General features: G+C 30.5%; 1 protein-coding gene across 4 annotated transcripts; it reads right to left on the bottom strand.

Annotated features, from left to right (window-relative positions):
- Positions 1–12,837: 12,837 nt before the first annotated feature.
- Positions 12,838–20,154, bottom strand: LOC139897495 (uncharacterized protein At5g08430-like). 4 transcript variants are annotated; one of them, XM_071880203.1, is made up of 8 exons: positions 19,907–20,154; positions 18,650–19,415; positions 18,044–18,153; positions 17,236–17,295; positions 16,236–16,286; positions 15,536–15,606; positions 15,000–15,247; positions 12,838–13,473 (listed from the first exon to the last, which is right to left on the bottom strand). In XM_071880203.1, the coding sequence occupies exons 2-8, from the start codon at positions 19,296–19,298 to the stop codon at positions 13,085–13,087; spliced, it is 1,578 nt and encodes a 525-aa protein (XP_071736304.1). In that variant the 5' UTR covers positions 19,299–19,415; positions 19,907–20,154; the 3' UTR covers positions 12,838–13,084. The 4 variants fall into 4 exon arrangements, with proteins under 4 accessions (XP_071736304.1, XP_071736303.1, XP_071736302.1 ...); XM_071880202.1 differs by having other exon boundaries at positions 18,650–19,375; XM_071880201.1 differs by having other exon boundaries at positions 18,650–19,370.
- Positions 20,155–20,750: the final 596 nt, after the last annotated feature.

Below are 20,750 nucleotides of genomic sequence, written 5' to 3'. Positions count from 1 at the left end.
ATTGATGTTTATGGTTAAATTGATAATTTTTTAAGTTTCGGTGAACTATTTGAAAACTTTTTCGTGTTATAATCTTTATCTATAATGTTACAAAAATCAAAAATCATTTTTTTTTCCTTTTAAACAGCGACTGCAGCAAAGCTGCTGCTATACCATTTTCTTAAATTTTTTTTTGTTTACTTAATTTAAATACCCACTAATTATTTCTGTATTGTTTTAAAATCCTAAAACCAATTATGTATTCGAGTTTTGATTAATGAATTAATTATAGTCGATTTTTTTAGAAGAAGAAGAAGAAGAATAGAAAACAGAAATTTTCTGTTTAAATAAATTGAGTTTGGAAGATAAATCAGAAAAATTAATACGGAGCAATGGTTAAGGTGTTTGTGTGAGAGCGGGAGGTCGCGGGTTCGAGCCCCGTCTTGGGCATATATTTTTTTAGAAAGGCTTCTAAGGTAGTTTCAACTCTATTTTTATTATTACTAATTATTATTATTATTATTATTATTATTATTATTATTATTATTATTATTATTATTATTATTATTATTATTATTATTATTATTATTATTATGTTATTATCATTATTGTTAATTGTTAATAACATGGTCATTAAAATTATTATCACTAATATAGTTTATATTATCATTATTATTAATATCATTAGTATTAACATTATTATTATTATTATTAGTATTTTTATTATTAAACTTATTATCATTAATATCATTCGTAGTAATTGATTAGTTACTATTATTATCAGTATCATTATTTTTAAATCTATCATTTTATTAAAAATTTGCATTTTCATTTAGAGTAACATTTGACTAAAATTATCTTTTTATTATCAATAAAAACTATCACTATTATTATTATTAGAATAATCATTATCACTATTATTTTAGTAACCTTACTATCACTACAATTATTATTAAAGTTATTAACATTAATACTAATATCATTACTTTTATGATTATTATTACTAATGCTAAAATATTTTAATTTACCTTTTTAAATTAACATTAAATACTTATTTCAAATATTGAAAACAAATATATATTAAGTTTTAATACATGATATGATACGTCTAAACATCCAAAAATATGATATTTATAATAAATGACATATCATATACTTTAAATATGATATATATTAATTTAAAATATATAAAGTGAATATAGCTAATTAAGTAATTAATTATTAATATAAGAAATATATTAATAATATTAATATATATAAACTGGTTAATTGTCATTGTATATTTTAATATATATAATTGATATAGGTTCGTGAATCGGAGGCCAACTCTGCATTTGTTCAGTGCCGTTATACGCATAATTATTATGAAATATCGTATCGTGAGTTCATCTGCTCCCTTTTTATATATATTATTGGGCTGAGAATACATGCGCAACTTTTATAACTGTTTTACGTTAGACACAAGTACTCAAACTTTTATGCTGAATACGTGCTTTGTCATGCTAAATCTCTGCCGTAATATCGTTAATTGCTTGGTGAACGCAAACTTAGTTATTATGAATAGCGCTATTGAGAGTAACGTCCCTAATCATTTGACCTCTGGTCTTTGGTTACATAATAATGATTCAAACTGACACTGACTGTTCAAGGTGTCGGGGTAAAATTATGTTTAGTCGCGATATTACAAACTACAGCAACTCTTTTAAGATTGATATGATGGGTATCAATCAACTTTAAACTAAATCTTGTGGTCTATATCTATTACTGAAATCATTATTTATGATAAACTTATGAACTCACTCAACCTCGTGTTGACTTTTTAAGGCATGTTTATTCTCAGGTACTTAAATATTGCTTCCGCTGTATATCTGCTGCGTTAATGATGATTGCTTGCTATGCTTGGAGTCTTCATTACATATCATATCAATCAAAGACATTTAATATTCTAAATACAATGTAATCTATTTATCTTCCGCTGCAAAACTCAATAAAACGTCTCATATAGAGTCGTTCTTGTTTATACAACTGTGATTTGATATAATTAGTCACAAATACCCCAGGCCCTATTTGGGGTGTGACAATAAAGGAGTGGAAAGCAGGAAAACAATGTCAGTCGTTATCATCAACGTTTTTCATTTGCGGATTAAATAATCATAATACACAAAAGTAATCCCACTACTTTATAAAAAGTTAGGAAGTTGTTGTGTACCCTTGTGTTTACAATCATATCCGCCTTTTTTATAGTAAAATTCAATAATGATAAGGCATTAAAGGGGGACCATATACAACTTGTTTCATCTCATTATATTGCTCGATCACAACAGCCACGGTTTCTTACTTCGAATATCATGTACATGATATAAACATAACAGATAGTAGTAGCAGCAAGAATAAAATATAAAGGTGGTGGTTCACGAAGTTTACCATGATAGAAAGAAGAGGAAGATAGATGGTTTGGTCTGCGTTCGGTAAAACAGGAAACAATTATGAGTAGCATATGATTGCCTGTGACGATTTTAAAAACAAAGTTGCTTTATTCTTACAGGAACATATGTTAGATTTGAATGGTGAAGTGGAACAAGAAAAAGATAAAGATATAAAGTGATCGATACATGGTGGGTTTCGTTTATTTAATGAACCGGAACATAAACAGTAATAGTATGGAGATGATGATGTTGGGTTATATTTAAAGAAGGTGGTGCGATGTTTAATGGGTTCACACAGAAAAATAGACGAGGGAGATAAGAGTGATGAAGGTGGTTTATAGTAGTGGGTTTTAATGGTTGTAGTGATTCGAAGAAACAGAAAATGGTTGTAAGTTGTTTAAATTGATAGTAATGGTGTCGTGGTGATGGTTGTAGCAAGGTGACGATGGAGTGGTGAAGTGGGGAATCACGATGGTGTGTTCATGGGTGGTGAGATTGGTGACCGGTGATGGTTGCCGTAGGGTGGGTAAAGGATGGTGGCGAATAGGGTGATGAAGGTGATGTTCTTGGGGTGAGTTTCAAGCAGAGAAACAAGAAAATATATGTATGTGTGCATATCAATATAAATGAGTACATGTATATTATATATCTATATGATTCAGTGGAGGAATAAAGGGAACAATCTAACACAGTATCTTTCCATTAATTGAATAATTAAACAGTTAGCCACCTGTCATTTGGACGGTTGTACCGACACTTTTCCAGCACAGTGTTATATCGTGGTCCGTTGATAATTAGTGGCGGATAAAAGTACTCAGAAAAATCCCATATTTTTAAATTAACTATATTTATTTATTTTGGTCATTATGGTATAAAATTCGATCATTAACTATTTAAATAAAAATTAACTCACTGTCCACGCTCGATCTCGGGTAAAATATAAAAAGTGTTAAGATTTACTAATTAGCTTCTAAATATATTTTTAATAAGCCTAAAATTTATATAACTCATTTTCAGATCACCGTTTATTTTGAAATAATATAAGTTTGAATTTAACTTGCTTAATATCAATTGAAATATCAACGAGTATTACAATTATTTAATATTTATTTTTAATATACTTTATTTGTATACAGATATGTTGTAAATAATAATTATTATTTTTACATAATTAATTTATAACAATTACATCATAAATTATATTTCAAATTATATTTCAAGTTATATATATATATATATATATATATATATATATATATATATATATATATATATATATATATATATATATATATATATATATATATATTTAAATATATACATATCTATTTATAAATAGTTGTTCGTGAATCGTCGAAAATGGTCGAAGGTCAGTTGAACATATGAAACAGTTCCAAATTTTTGAGACTCAACATTACAGATTTTTCTTATCGTGTCAAAAATTTTAAATCTTATCGAGAGTTTAGTTTAAAATTAGTCAAAATTTTCCGGGTCGTCCCAGTACCTACCCGTTAAAGAAATTTTGTCCCGAAATTTAAATATGGTCGTCATGGCTAACAATAAAAATGTTATCATGACGAATATGGGTTGATAAATAGAGTTTTATCATTATTGATTAATATAGATAAAACGATTCGATTATGTGAAGCGTACGAGTGAAGCTATCACAAAAGAGTGAAATGAGGAATTTAAGATTTGTCTTACTTTTGACGTAGTCACGGTGAATTTCTGGAATTCAAGGAAATTAAAAGAAAATCTTGGAAATCTATAAGATCTGATTCTTTGGTAATTTAGGAAATTAGGATCTCTTTAATTAAATGCGATCATCTGTCTCGATTGCTCTGTCTGGTATTTCCACTATAAATGAACTTCTTTCGTTCCATTAATTTTCACGACTCCTATATTTTCTTCCTCAGTTCATACTTCCAAAAGATTTCGAAAATGCTAAATCCAGTTCTGATTCTTGATATTTTCCTGACTATCACATCTGTCATTCTTCTTTTCCATTTACCACCGAAGGAATTTATTTACTTTTACTATTACCTTAGGGTTATAGTATTTTTCATTCTCACGTGTCTTTATATTACTATACGTATTAATATACACGGTTTGTAATTCCTGTGTTGTTGTTGGGCTTTATATTTTCCCTTATATTTAGAAGTTCCATACTTTTGTTTTCTCTTCCCGACTTCAAGTCAATCGAATAATGGTTCAGAATTTGTAGGTACGAATTTTCGAATGATCATAATAAATTAAGCAGAAAGGAAAGGAAATAGCATGATTTGATTTGTTAAATTACCAGAATTAAAAGAAAATCTTGGAAATCTATAAGATCTTATTCTTCGGTAATTTAGGAAATTAGGATCTCTTTAATTAAATGCGATCATCTGTCTCGATTGCTCTGTCTGGTATTTCTACTATAAATGAACTTCTTCAGTTCCATTAATTTTCATGACTCCTATATTTTCTTCCTCAGTTCATACTTCCAAAAGATTTCGAAAATGCTAAATCCAGTTCTGATTCTTGATATTTTCCTGACTATCACATCTGTCATTCTTCTTTTCCATTTACCACCGAAGGAATTTATTTACTTTTACTATTACCTTGGGGTTATAGTATTTTTCATTCTCCCGTGTCTTTATATTACTATACATATTGATATACACGGTTTGTAATTCCTGTGTTGTTGTTGGGCTTTATATTTTCCCTTATATTTAAAAGTTCCATACTTTTGTTTTCTCTTTCCGACTTCAAGTCAATCGAATAATGGTTCAGAATTTGTAGGTACGAATTTTCGAATGATCATAATAAATTAAGCAGAAAGGAAAGGAAATAGCATGATTTGATTTGTTAAATTACCAGAATTTACAGAAGATAGTACTATCAAGAATATATTTTCTTGATATGTTCGGAGGTTAAGTTAGAATGAAAGAGTCATGTAACATGGTACCTGATGAGGGTAAGATCTGTGAACCATCGTCACGTTCCATTAGAAATTCAGCATGACTTACTGCAATATAATCACGTTGGCCAAGTGTCATTATATTATACTAACTCATGCTTCAATTCCCAACACTTCTCCATAAATCATTCATAATTTAAACTCAAATTTTACATAAGGATAGAAACTAAAACAGTTTCTTTTATGATGTAACATAGATAGCACGAAGAGATAATTAATTTCGGACAAGAAGAGTTATGAAAATATCCTCAGAAGTATCAAAGTTATTTATGATGATATTTTCAGAATTTCTAGGATCGAAGGTTGATAAAGAAAGATTTTTCACAAGATTTAACATGAGTACGAAGCAAGATATTCTCTAAAGATTTCATCAGATATAGAATTATCTGGATTCTTTGAATATAGGGTTTGATCCTGATGATTTGTCCACAGTCTCCTTCATAGTTTTGCATAATCCGCTTTCCAGTACCAATTTTCTAGTGAGTGTTTCCAACACTCCATTCTTTATCATCAAACTTTTGGCCATTAAGACCATCTATAGTTTTGCTACTTCATTAGCATTCAATATTATCATAACTGAATCATTGGTTATCAATCCGAGGTGTTTCAAGAATTTCGAAGGATTTGAACGTAGATCGTAACCGTCAAGATACAAATGAGGTTTAAGATGAAATCAAGTGGCAACTTGAAGAAATGTTTAGTTTCATATGTTATAATCAATATTTTAATTCATTTTAATTGTCCAATATTGGTAGTCCACAGTTAGTAGTCCACAGTTAGAAATTCAATAACTCATATATAGTTTAATATAATATATTCGAATTAATTAATACGTGTCGTGACCCATTGTATACAAGTCTCAGACTCGATCACAACTCAAAGTATATATATTATTTGAGAATTAACCTTAACCCTGTATAGCTAACTCAAGCATTACTGCATATAGAGTGTCTATGGTTATTCCAAATAATATATATAGATGCGTCGATATGATATGTCAAAACCTTGTATACGTGTCCCGATATTTAAAGTGCGTAAAATAAATACCAGAAATTAAATGATGATAAATAAAATTGCGAGAATTAAAATTGCGATAATTAAATTGCGATAAATAAATGTAATAAGGAATTAACAGTTAGCTAGGAACAGTTAGCTAGGATTTTGTTAGCGTGGATTCTTAACAAAATTTCTCATAGTTAATTTGTTTGTTTCTAACAAATATTATTTTGCCAAATGTTTTCTTCATTATGCCACTTGTTGGATTCTGATAAGTCAAAATCCAAATATGAAATTGAATGAAAATGGTTATTCTGTGGTGAACAAATACGTATATCGGTGGATGTAAGTAGGATAGTAAATGACTGTTGAATCAGATTCGAAGAATGTACAGTGTAACTTATTAATGTGAAATCTAAATATTCCTCGGGTATTACCTACCCGTTAAAATATTTTCACCATTAACAGTTTGTACAAAAGAATTTTTTATTACAATCCTTATGAAAACATATATACATGTATATTTTCTTCAGATGTAATCATGGATTTATGAGTTAATATGATATTAATCTCATTTGATTTATCGTTAGAACTAGAACACATAATCTCTAAAACTTTAAAGATTACATAATCGTCATGTCGAATGAAAATAATTGAGGTAGAATGATTCGTAGAACGATGATTATACTCGAGGTACAGAATAATATGTTGAGGCATGGTTTGTCGATGGTACTGGTGTTGTTACTGATGGTACTGTTGATGACGGTGATGTTGCTGAATCTGATAAATTTTGCACCATATTTTCCAAGGCTACAACTCGGGCGCGAAGCTCGTTGACTTATTACTCCGGGATGATTGTCGGTAGGAACGAGCGAATGAATAAGGTTTAGAATCTGGCTTGTGATATAGTCGTGGCGAGATACTCTGGAAATGAGAGAGAAAATGGTATTACGAATAGATTCGCCGGTAAGTGCTTCAGGTTCTTCGCCAAGAGGTGATTTCGGTTGATGGAAAGGATCACCTTCTTCTTGTCTCCATTGATTAAGTCGACTACGAACCCATCAGATGAATTGGGGATGGATGATTGGTTGATTCATTCAGGTGACACTGCTTTCAGAGCTTAGGCGAAACTCCATATCGGAATAGCTGTCGGAATCCGAGGAATTCGAACTGGTTGAGGGATTCATCTCGTACGATCAGATGAAGGATTTTGGATAAGAAATAGATTATAGGATGTAGATTAGTACCCTGCAATACATAATTTACATATGCATATATAATACTAAAATCCCATAAGTTACGGAGGAATCTACGGAATATGTCAGGCAAAGTTTACAGTAACAGATACGCTAAGATATGAATTAGCAGATACGCTAAGATATGAATTTTGTCTATACACTATTCATGAAATCAATGCAGTAAGATGTGTCTAGACTAAGAATGATAAGCAAATGATTCCCTAAGAATGATAAGCATGTAATTTTCGACACGAAATGATAAGCAAAACTTTGGACATGCAGACACGGTCGAAGTCCAGACTCACTAATGCATCTAAACAACTATCAGTTAGACACAATAATGCAAGACCTGGTTCGCTAAGACCACCGCTCTGATACCACATGAAGCGACCCGTCCTAATCCATAAGGATGAATACAATAACATATGATTACATCGCGAGGTACTTGACCTCTATATGATACATTTTACAAACATTGCATTCGTTTTTAAAAGACAAACTTTCTTTAAAGTTAACAAGCATGCATACCATTTCCTAATATATCAAACTATCAATGACTTCTTATCAATCTTGATGAACTTAATGACTCGAATCCAACGTATTTTGAAATATGCCATGAAGGACTCCAAGTAATATCTTTAGAATGAGCAAATGCACAGCGGAAGATTTCTTTCAAACCTGAGAATAAACATGCTTTCAAGTGTCAACCAAAAGGTTGGTGAATTCATTAGTTTATCATAAACATTCATTTCCGTCATTTTAATAGACCACAAGATTTCAGATATTTAATTGTACACGTAACCCGAGTACAAAATAACAGGCATAACCCGCGAATTAAAAATTATTCATATGGTGAACGCTTGATAACCGACTTAACTTTAATGCATATAATATCCCCAAACAGAACCTCTCATCTGTATAATAATAATAATCTCGAAGTACTAAAGCATCCGTACCCCGGATGGGACTTGTCGAGGTCCATAGATCTATCTTTAGGATTCGCGTCGATTAGGGGCCATACCCGTTTCCTAATCATTAGGTTACCAAGCTAAAAAGGGGTGATATTCAATATTCATAATCCAGTAGTTTTTGATCACTTGTGTCTATTTCGTAAAACATTAATAAAATCGGCGCATGTATTCTCAGTCCCAAAAATATATATAAAAGGGGAGTAATGAAACTCACAATACAATATTTTGTAGTAAAAATATTCATACGACGATACTGAACAATGCAGGGTTGGCCTCGGATTCACGAACCTATATCAAGTATTTATATATATTAACACATATAATTAACATGTAATAATAATCAAACTAGTTTATATATATTACTTATCTAGTTTAGTAATATATTTGTTATTTCAAAAGTTATATATTTATTTTGTATATTAATATTTATACATATAGTTATATTAATACATATATATCTATATACTTATATTGTTAAATCAAAATTTGTTATATATAAATATTTATGTAAAAATTATTATTATGTTTGTAGTAATAATATTACTGTAATAATAATAATATTAATGAATATAATAATGATAATAAAAATAATGTAAATAAAATTATATATAAAAAATTATGTTAATGAAAATAATAATAATGATAGTAATAATTTTAATTAAAATGTAAATTTTAATGTTAATGATAATAACAATAATAATAATAATATTAATAATAATGATAATATTAATTAAAATGATAATAATTTTAATAATAATAATAATACTATCATTTAATAATAATAATAATAATAATAATAATAATAATAATAATAATAATAATAATAGTTATATGTTAATATTGAAATTAATGATTTTAGTAACCTTAATAATAATAATAATATAATAATAATAATAATAATAATAATAATAATAATAATAATAATAATAATAATAATAATAATAATAATAATAATAATAATAATAATAATAATAATAATAATAATAATAATAAGTAATAAATAAACTACCTCAAAGAAGTAGCCCTTAAAGGAAAAATGCCCAAGTCCAGGTTTGAACCCGCGACATTCCGCTAACCTGATAACAACCTAAACCACTAAACCGCTCAATACTTTCTTATACGAACTCGCACGCCAAAATAATTAATATATTCGAAACTGGTATCATCTTCTTTATAACTTCACCATCATTTTCAGCTATCATCTTCATCATAATTTCATGTATCATCACAATTACCCCATCATAAAATCATACTCGTTATTATTAATTTATCAACATACACCACGAACTTTATTATTAACGTCATGTACTATCATAATCGCATCAATTTATCGTCATCAATATTTCGTTCAACCTCATGTAATATATTCATTATCATTAACTTATTATCCCATCAGTGTACATAATCGGACTCAAAGGCACATCGGCCCAACAGAAAAAGGAATTTCTCGGACCAACTATATAAGATGAATCTTAGGCCCAACTCATTTAAAAGAAACAAGCCCAATCCTTTTGAACAAGCCCAACAACATGTTAGCTAACTTGTTCGATGGTTTTGGGAAGTGAGGCTCGTCTGGTAACGGAAACAGAGAGAAAAAAAAAAGAAATAAAACATTATCTCTTTTTCCTAATCCTTCGCCATCGTTATATGAAACATCATCATACATATTCGCATTCTTGTTTCATCATCATCTTACATATACTTCCTTCGTTCATACAAGATACATGTACTGCTGCCTAAACAGTTGGGTAACTTTCCTCAAGTGTGTTTTGTTGGGCCGGGGTAACAAAAACTTTTATCACGCGTATGATGGGCTTCGACCTAAACTGTATCAACAGCCCAATACCTCAGTCCAATCCCAAGTATTTAAAAATGGTTTGTTTCAAATGATAAAGGAGTGGAAAGCAGGAAAACAATGTCAGTCGTTATCATCAACGTTTTTCATTTGTGGATTAAATAATCATAATACACAAAAGTAATCCCACTACTTTATAAAAAGTTAGGAAGTTGTCGTGTACCCTTGTGTTTACAATCATATCCGCCTTTTTTATAGTAAAATTCAATAATGATAAGGCATTAAAGGGGGACCATATACAACTTGTTTCATCTCATTATATTGCTCGATCACAACAGCCACGGTTTCTTACTTCGAATATCATGTACATGATGTAAACATAACAGATAGTAGTAGCAGCGAGAATAAAATATAAAGGTGGTGGTTCACGAAGTTTACCATGATAGAAAGAAGAGGAAGATAGATGGTTTGGTCTGCGTTCGGTAAAACAGGAAACAATTATGAGTAGCATATGATTGCCTGTGACGATTTTAAAAACAAAGTTGCTTTATTCTTACAGGAACATATGTTAGATTTGAATGGTGAAGTGGAACAAGAAAAAGATAAAGATATAAAGTGATTGATACATGGTGGGTTTCGTTTATTTAATGAACCGGAACATAAACAGTAATAGTATGGAGATGATGATGTTGGGTTATATTTAAAGAAGGTGGTGCGATGTTTAATGGGTTCACACAGAAAAATAGACGAGGGAGATAAGAGTGATGAAGGTGGTTTATAGTAGTGGGTTTTAATGGTTGTAGTGATTCGAAGAAACAGAAAATGGTTGTAAGTTGTTTAAATTGATAGTAATGGTGTCGTGGTGATGGTTGTAGCAAGGTGACGATGGAGTGGTGAAGTGGGGAATCACGATGGTGTGTTCATGGGTGGTGAGATTGGTGACCGATGATGGTTGCCGTAGGGTGGGTAAAGGATGGTGGCGAATAGGGTGATGAAGGTGATGTTCTTGGGGTGAGTTTCGAGCAGAGAAACAAGAAAATATATGTATGTGTGCATATCAATATAAATGAGTACATGTATATTATATATCTATATGATTCAGTGGAGGAATAAAGGGAACAATCTAACACAGTATCTTTCCATTAATTCAATAATTAAACAGTTAGCCGCCTGTCATTTGGATGGTTGTACCGACACTTTTCCAGCACAGTGCTATATCGTGGTCCGTTGATAATTAGTGGCGGATAAAAAGTACTCAGAAAAATCCCATATTTTTAAATTAACTATATTTATTTATTTTGGTCATTATGGTATAAAATTCGATCATTAACTATTTAAATAAAAATTAACTCACTGTCTACGCTCGATCTCAGGTAAAATATAAAAAGTGTAGAGATTTACTAATTAGCTTCTAAATATATTTTTAATAAGCCTAAAATTTATATAACTCATTTTTCATATCACCGTTTATTTTGAAATAATATAAGTTTGAATTTAACTTGTTTAATATCAATTGAAACATCAACGAGTATTACAATTATTAAATATTTATTTTTAATATACTTTATTTGTATACAGATATGTTGTAAATAATAATTATTATTTTTACATAATTAATTTCTAACAATTACATCATAAATTATATTTCAAATTATATTTCAAGTTATATATATATATTTATTTATTTAAATATATACATATCTATTTATAAATAGTTGTTCGTGAATCGTCAGAAATGGTCGAAGGTCAGTTGAACATATGAAACAGTTCCAAATTTTTGAGACTCAACATTACAGACTTTTCTTATCGTGTCAAAAATATTAAATCGTATCGAGAGTTTGGTTTAAAAATAGTCGAAATTTTCCGGGTCGTCACATTAGAAAGCAATGTTCTGATTACTAGATCAACAACAACAACAACAAAACTCAATACCACATGAGTGGTGTATGAGGAAGGTGAGATGTAGACAATCATTCCCTTGTTCAAGAATAAGTAAGTCATTTCTCTACCCAGAGTGAAACACTCTCAAAAGTGGAGAAAGTCATCTCTCTCTATTCAACGGATAAAGAGATTACTTCCGATTGGACCTCCGACCAGTAAGTAGAATTTTTTTTTTTTTAAAAGTAGTAAAATAAAATTGAGAAGCCTAGAAAATGATAGAATCAAATTTCCATGAGTTTTAAATCCTACCTGAAATTCAATTTAAGCTTTAAACGACAGTCAAGACGCCAATAAACCGATTACTTAATCATAATAATTTCCTGTTTGCGAAGCTCATGACCCAGATAGATCAAACCGTTGGACATTTTAGCTAAACAATACCAGAAGATTCAGCCAAAACATCTTAGAAACTGATCTAGTAATAGTGGGTAGACAAGTCTCTCAAAGTAAACAGCAGCATATGAACATGAATTGAAGGCAAATCAAAAAACTCAACCAGTGCATCCAAGATATCACCTTTTCTCCTAATAACAAAAAACATAAATAATTATGGTATAAAGTTAAATTATGTTGCCATAACTAAGTTTATTAACATAAAAACTTTTGCCAACTCTTAAAAGCATACTATGATAAAAGTAGATTAACCTACCTATACACTGATAACAAATAAGCTACCATGAAATACTGATTATAAAAATGTAAATAAAAAAGGTTCAAGGGAAAAAAATTCTTCCCTAACAAGTAAACAACTAACTGCTATAAATGATTCCTATCAACTATAGATCCGAAAGCATATCTTTCAACAAGATAGCACGGTCCGAAGTCTGACCATCCTTCCACACCTTGAAGTCAGACGTAAAGTAACCTAAATCACTCCAAAGTTTCAACTCTTTTTTTGAAACAGGCCCTTGTTTTTGTCCTTGCGGGTCCAAGTAAAACCACATTTTATGGGTCAAGTCGTACTCTTTTTGTTCCTCTTCGTCGTCACTTAGCTCAATCACATTTGGCTGCTTTGTAATGTCCAATGCTTTACTTGGACTTGTGGTCTTTGGAACCCGCTCAGATTTAACCCCCTGTTGACCTGTCAATTGTTTTCCCAGACCCGTATTCTCCATTGGTTCAGATCTGCCTTCATTAACTCCAAGAACAACTAATGGTTCGAGTTCTGCATATATAAATATCAAGTGTGAATAAAAAAGAGATGCATGCATTAGCATTGTGAAAAAGATTGCAAAAATCGATAATAATAAATTTCAAAAATTGTCTAGAAATTGAGCGGTACTTGATCGGGACATTTAAATAATAAATTTCATAATTATGTGTAAATATACAAGAATTCCATAAACATAAATATAAACGTTAACATAATTGTCTAGAAACATAAACATAATCTTCATTTGTCCAAGAACTCTAAAATCATAATTTAAATTCATATTAAAATGTTGACCGATTTGACTGATTAAATAGAACTTTGACCAACTAAATCTAATTTTGACCCATTGACCATATTGACCAATTAAATACTCAGATTTTGGAAAATCAGATCGGCAGGTTCGTAAAAAGGAGTAACTGGGAAGTAATCGGCATCAATCGGGGAGTTTTACAGCACTGATCCTGAAAACACTTGTTAAGGGTTGTTCAATGTGCATTTTGAAAGTGATTAATAAGAAGGGTTGTAGATACTAGGATTGAGGTATGTTTATGGTTTTTGAGCATCTAGTAATTTACATAGATGATATAACCTAAAAGAACATTTATATAGATGGTAAAGTTTTAAATACCTGGCAATTGAGACCCAAACACTCAAATTCGGGTCAAATGGGTCAAGCTTTCGGGTCAATTGGGTCTTGAGAAAAATTAGGCCTAACAATGTAAATCAAAACTTAAAAAAAGATTCAAATGGGTTTCTCTCCAACCTATTGAGTCCTATACAAAAAATGAATGAACGGGTCTAATGGGTATCAATACTCAAATATCAACAAATAGTAATAGGTCTAATGAGTTTTGTGAATGGGTCAAATGGGTCAAGCATAAAAAGTTTCATCCGTCAAAAATTTATATATCATTCATGTTTATATCATTTATTATGTATATTAATGTTTCTTATGTATATTTAATAAATAATAATAACTAAAATGATGTAATAAATGTTAAAAAAGTGATGCAACCCGTTTGACCCATTGACCCAATTGACCTGTGACCCGTTTCGACCCGTTACCCAAACCGAACCAACCTGACCCATTTTTCCCCGTTTAAAAAACTGACCCGTTTGACCTATGACCCATTTCAACCCAAAACCATTTTGACCCGTTACCCAAACCAACCCAACCTGACCCGTTTGGTAGGCATAAGTTTTATGGAATGAGAGTAATACAAAATTTTAGGGTAAATACACAGCTTTATGTTACATAACAACAGACAATTTGCAGCCGCTATGAAACAGGTTCTTCAAAATTTATTAACTAACCCATTTTTAGATTATTATTTTAAAATTTGATTATCCGAACACTAATAATGATTACTAGTTACCAAGGCTTGCAGCTAAAAGTCAAATCAGTTCAAAAATGCAAATCTTACCACACCCTGAGTGTGTTTCTAGCTATAAATACCCAATGAACAAAATTACATGGGTTTAAAGATATAATAAAAATGCTGACACTACCGAATGCAAAGCTAAGCATATGTACATACCTACAGGACTGGGACCGTGTGATGCCACTGCCTTCCCTGAATCAAGAGTGAGATGAAAAACATCCCTCTGAACAGAAATAACGGGTTCTTTTGTGTCTTGAACGGGTTCTGTTGTGTCTTGCAATTGTTCCTGAGGAGTATCTTCTGGCTCTAATGCATCGGCAGTCACCTTTGGAACCTCGGTCAACAATTTTGACACCTCGGATGGAGTTTGGAGCTTCTTTTTTCTCTCCAGATAATCAAATAATGTAAGAGCTGGAATAAGTAAAGGTTTACCAAACATCTATACACAATTCATGTAAGTTTATAACTATAGTATTGAAATTATTAACAGGTATATCAAGAGGGGACACCTGTAGGAATTTTTGTTAGATTTAAAATAGGTATGATAAATGTCTGATTTGCCCTTTTATCAATTATTTTGGGACAGATAAATGGTAAGGTAGACACTTATTTTGGGACAAAGAGAGTAAAACATTAAAATTTTATAAACTTTAGTAGATCATGAATTTACTACTTTGGAACAAAAAGGATATTCTTTGCGCCATCCCTTTTCGTTAGCTCGATCTATGAGGTTTTGTAGATAGACAAGTTCTCTAGGAATCCACTGTAAGCAAATAAGTAAGCCTCTCGTGATCATAGCTAAGACTAATATTTAAATTATATAAATAACAGGAATACGATATAAAAAAATTATATGCATGTTGTGGAATTGAAATATACATAGATGAAATAAGAAAGCAATATAACTCAAACAAAACGAGCATTAGTTATTTTCTATATCTGAAGGTATGTCTTAATCTGTAATTTTTATTTTATATTACTAATTACTTTCTAAAACTTATCAAATCTGCAAATTCTATTTACTGAGTTTAATCATGTTAGTGAGATCTGCTAAAATGTTTAAAAGCAGAACTATGATGTATAAAGGAAACATGTTTTGTCTTTACAATCAACTAAAAGTAATGAGATTCATCATGTTCGGGTTACCCAGGAGGTCGAGTTTTTGTACTCTAGTGATAGTTTATCTATATTCTACATACATTTACTTGAAACTCATATTATGTTGAATCGCCAATTAAGTATCGATATATGTTGTGTTTAACTATTATAAAAACGAGAAAAAATTAATAAACAATCAGAAATTCTGGATGATGATGTGATATCCGAAATCCAAGAGCACAGAACCAATATCCGAAATACAAGAAAACGCATCTCATAACATGCATTACTTACGTGTTTTGTTATATCCTCATGTAACATTTGGGCCTTCTGTTCAACCTCTACCTACCAAGAATAGTTTTAGAAATTATTGAAATAAAATACAAATGAAAGAATTATTATTGAAAGGGGTTATAGTTTGGGAGTGTATCGAACTTTAAAAATCGTCTATTGTATACATCCAATTTGAAGCCTCCTATTGTACGTTTACAATTTTAAAATCTTCTATTGTATACATTTAACTTAGTATTATATTTATAGAACTTACAAAGTAGTCAGTTTATGTAGCCAAAGACTATAAAACATATGGTTTTAAAACACAAATACATACAATGGAAATGTTCAAAGTTGGAAGCATACAATAGTAAAAGGTGCCATTGACTCCCAAACTAAATATAAGGTTGTAAAAATCTCTAACCAGGATTAATTGACCAAATCGGGGATTAAGTAGATTGGACTTTTAGTGCATTTAAATAATAATTTAATACAAGAAAACCATTAACATAAACATAAACAAACATTAACTTCAACATAATTGTCTAGAACATAAACATAATTTTTCAGTTATTCAAATACTCCTAAATCCCAAGTTTAATTCAGATTAAAATGTTGATCGACATTACCTTTGACAAATTCTGACCGACTAAATCCGAGCTTGACCAGCTAAATCCGATTTTGACCAATTTTGTCCCATTGACTAGCATTAACCAATTTTTTTTTGGAACGGCGTAAATTTTATTATAAAACAGACAGCTCTCTAGCAAGGAGCTAGAAGAGCATTACAAGGGACATAAAAGCCATAAGTTCCAATTTGAAACTACATTGCCTCTATATCTACGCCACGAAAACGAATAAAATTTAATGGAATCAACGATACGACATTTTTATAAGGATTTGTCTAATCAGATGGATATGCAAATTTAAGCTGTATGCTTCGAGAACAGATTAACCGGTGATTAAACCCAATTTTTACAACCCTATTATTCAACATACCACAGAAAAAAGAGAAACTTACAACAGTAGGCCTCTTAAGCAGACCATCTTTAACTCTTTGACATAAATCTTCACATTCTTCCTGTATACCCAAACGAATTAGTTTAATAGTAGGCCTAGATATCTCCTTCAGTTAGTTCATTGGTTGGTTATTATTGATGGTTTTCACTTGTTAAAACATGACAACCGAGATTAAAAATGAGAATGAAGGGTGAATATGAACTCTCTATTATGCGTAAATTGAGAATGAGAGTTATGTTGTTTTGTTAAAATGATAGAACTGTTTACATAACTACTAGCCACATGCTTACACACTTAGACTTCCAAGTACGAAAATTAGTGTATACTGTATAGTATCTGATTATGTAACATAAATTATTACAAAAAAAAAATAAAAAAATAAAAAAATATGCAATTCATATTCAGCTATAAATGGTTTAGTATATGCAATCGGCATATTATGATAGTCTTAGAGGCTCATGAGCCAAGTATTGTAAATAAGTTGAGATGAAAATGCCTTAAACACATATTATATACTTAGTCAGCGAAAATAGTTAAAAATCGTAGCCTAGCAACTATCATATATTTTATAGTCTGACAAAAAATCAATATGATTTTTATCTTTTCTTTCAATATTCATTTTTATCTTTTCTTTCAATATTCAAGCAACCCTTTTACATGTTCAGGTGTAGGTTTCCCACCCTTGCCTAAACGTCTGTTTAATATCCAATTTTAAAACACTGATTCAGGGGCATCATAAGAATTTTATAGGCTAAAATAAATCAAATTATTATTAAAGTACAACTCAACCAGCATTAAATAACAATTACCTTGGAGAAATCAACATCTGACAACGTGCATATAGGTATGTCTTTCATCATGTTTGGAACTTGAAGGAGCACTTCTCCACATACACCATTTCTAGGTACATTCTTTACTCCTGCACGATAAAATAAAAAGGCCTTAATAAGAACAAAGACCAAAGTAATGACATAGGATTTACATATATCATAATGATGAAACCACTTTATGATCGCAAATAACAAATTACACATTTAAATAACTTCATAATGTTATTTATTAGCATTGATTTAATGAATCCTCATGGATCATAGTAAATCGAATTTGTCAACAATTATATATTTATTGAAATGCCTGCTCTAGAAATTATTTAATGCAAAATTCTTGATAATAACTTAAGCATGTTCTCTTCAGTGCACAGATTAGTAAAAAAAAAAAACTAATGCTGAAAACAAAACATAATCAAAATATGTTAAGGTTTCACTAATCATTCAATGATCAGAAAGTAAAATGGGTAAGGTTGTACCCATAATAGCTAAAATAATAGTTGAACCCGACGACCCATTTATATGCATGTCAAAAATATTTAAAAAGAAAATAGGAAATACATAAAACATAAGGAAGCTTTAATACACCTGTAACTGGATGAAGCTGATGCGAGTTCTTTTGCGAGAAATCATTTGGATCAGACTTTATCCTAATGTAACTACCTAAAAGCTTGCCTTCAAAGCTTTCGGGATGCTTAACAAGCTCCTGAACTAAACTCTTCCTCAAATATAAAAGTTTAATGTTTTCGGGAATAATAGCCGCAAAACAGCTTCCTGGTGCTTCATATGCTTTTTTCTTAGGACTATGAGAACTTGAAACCTTTTGTTTCTTGCCGGTTTTACTAAAATCTTCATATTCATCTGAACTGTACTTTTGCTCGTCTTCAGAGGAATCATTGTTTTCAGCAAAATGTGATTCCAGCAGCTCGTGTATTTTATTTCGCGCAATCGATTTCTTTCCAAATAGAGAAAAAAGCCTCTCATCACAATCGACCTTTTTCTTTCTTATAGGGTTAATTAGGTTTAAACTATTCACATAATTGTTAATGATGGTTGTAACATCAATGTGAGAGAGCTGTTTCCCAATATCTTTGCCAATTGATTGAAGAAACTCGATTAACAACTTCGAACCCCAGCCAACAAACTCCATTTTCTTTGTCTTAAATTTTCGCTTGTGCTTCATAGGACTCAGTGTCATCCCATTATGTTCCTCGACCCATTCGAATCCCTTCCCCATTTCTATTCTAACACAACAGCAGATAGTTGAATCAACAATCGAGCACTTGATTGACTGGTGGTACTGTAGAAACTGCACTACAACACCCAACCAACACTTGTAAAAAAAACTGATTATCTGCTTAATAAACAGTTTGATATAAACCTGTTAGGACGCATACATCTGAGTAAAAAATATAAAAATATACTAACCTTATCCTTTTACCCTATATTATATCTACTACATTTAAAAAACAGAAAAAGCAGTATAAATTAATTTAGCAGTTTATAAAGCATCAGAAGATGTATAAACAAACAATTTAACTACACCAAATGTAATAACTGAATTATACCTGAATCTCATAAACAGACTGATAATGAAACAAAGTCAACCAACCATCAGCTCAAGCATAGAATAAAAATTCAACAACAGTTTAATTTAATCAATGCATGTGTCTACATAGAATGAAAATAGATAATAAATTAACAAATTAAAGAGCATTGATGAAATAATACAATTATAGCCAATTAGAATCAAATATAAACCCTAAAAACAATGTTAATATCGTCAGTTACGTTATAATACATTCATCTACTTCTAAATCGGGGGGAATAAAGAGTAATTATTACCTAGAATATTGAAATTCTGATTTCCAATTTCATCGTGGTGCTGTTCTCCATTTTGATTTTGATTTTGATTTTGATTTTGATTTCATGCGCGAAATGGACAAGTGACGTTTTCACTGCTGAAACTTGCAGTAATTGATTATTATCATGTAGTTCATACACTTGGCAAAAGGAAGCCGCAACCAAAAGTTAGGTTAAGTTAGCCTATCTTTTAGGGTTGTTCATCGGTTCAATTTACAATTTCTTCACTATTAAATGTATTGTACTATGGAAAATTATGACAAAATTATGTGAATAGTTCTTTTGGTTTGTTCAAAACTAGTTGGGTTCGGGGGCTCCGTTTTGAATGCGAGTTAAAAAAAGTCTTTCCTTTTGTGAATCTATTTTGTAAAAAAGAATTTTTTTCAACATCTAACATTGAAGGGTTGTTCCTTTTGTGAAAGTTGCTTCTTTTAGCGTTAAAGTTAGTTAATCTATTTTGTAAAAAAAAATATTTTTCGACATCTTTTGGTAGCATTGAAGGGTTGTTCCTTTTAAGAAAGTTGCTTCTTTTATCGTTGGAGACAAAAAAAAATGTAGCACAGTATTGGCTTATGTGGGTCCTACTGTTTGAGCGCATTGTAGAAGCCGGTAAAGTGTGGTGGGTGTTTTTGGTGTTAGTGATGGGATAAATAATAATTTATAATATAGATGTAAAGTAGGGGGTTCGATTTGTATTTTAATGAAAGTTAGGGGGTTAGGTTGTTAAAAATGAAAAATTGAACAGTACTATTCATAACAAATAAGACAAATTTTGTCTATTAGTTATATTGGTAATTACTAATTTGGTACCTGAATTTATTTATTA

This window comes from Rutidosis leptorrhynchoides, chromosome 3, assembly GCF_046630445.1.
Source record: "Rutidosis leptorrhynchoides isolate AG116_Rl617_1_P2 chromosome 3, CSIRO_AGI_Rlap_v1, whole genome shotgun sequence".
Taxonomy (NCBI): Eukaryota; Viridiplantae; Streptophyta; class Magnoliopsida; order Asterales; family Asteraceae; genus Rutidosis; species Rutidosis leptorrhynchoides.
The sequence above is the reverse complement of the archived record's forward strand: the minus strand, read 5'-3'. Positions and strand labels throughout refer to the sequence as shown.

What these genes read in the sequence shown, in the direction of transcription:
- LOC139897495 (XM_071880203.1), bottom strand. Translation starts at nt 19,298, where the DNA reads ATGGGGAAGGGATTCGAATGGGTCGAGGAACATAATGGGATGACACTG. An exon ending in TGCTTAAGAGGCCTACTGTT is followed by an intron (nt 16,287 to 17,235) that starts GTAAGTTTCTCT and finishes TATTCTTGGTAG; the next exon opens with GTAGAGGTTGAACAGAAGGC. An exon ending in ACACGGTCCCAGTCCTGTAG is followed by an intron (nt 13,474 to 14,999) that starts GTATGTACATAT and finishes TTATATATGCAG; the next exon opens with AACTCGAACCATTAGTTGTT.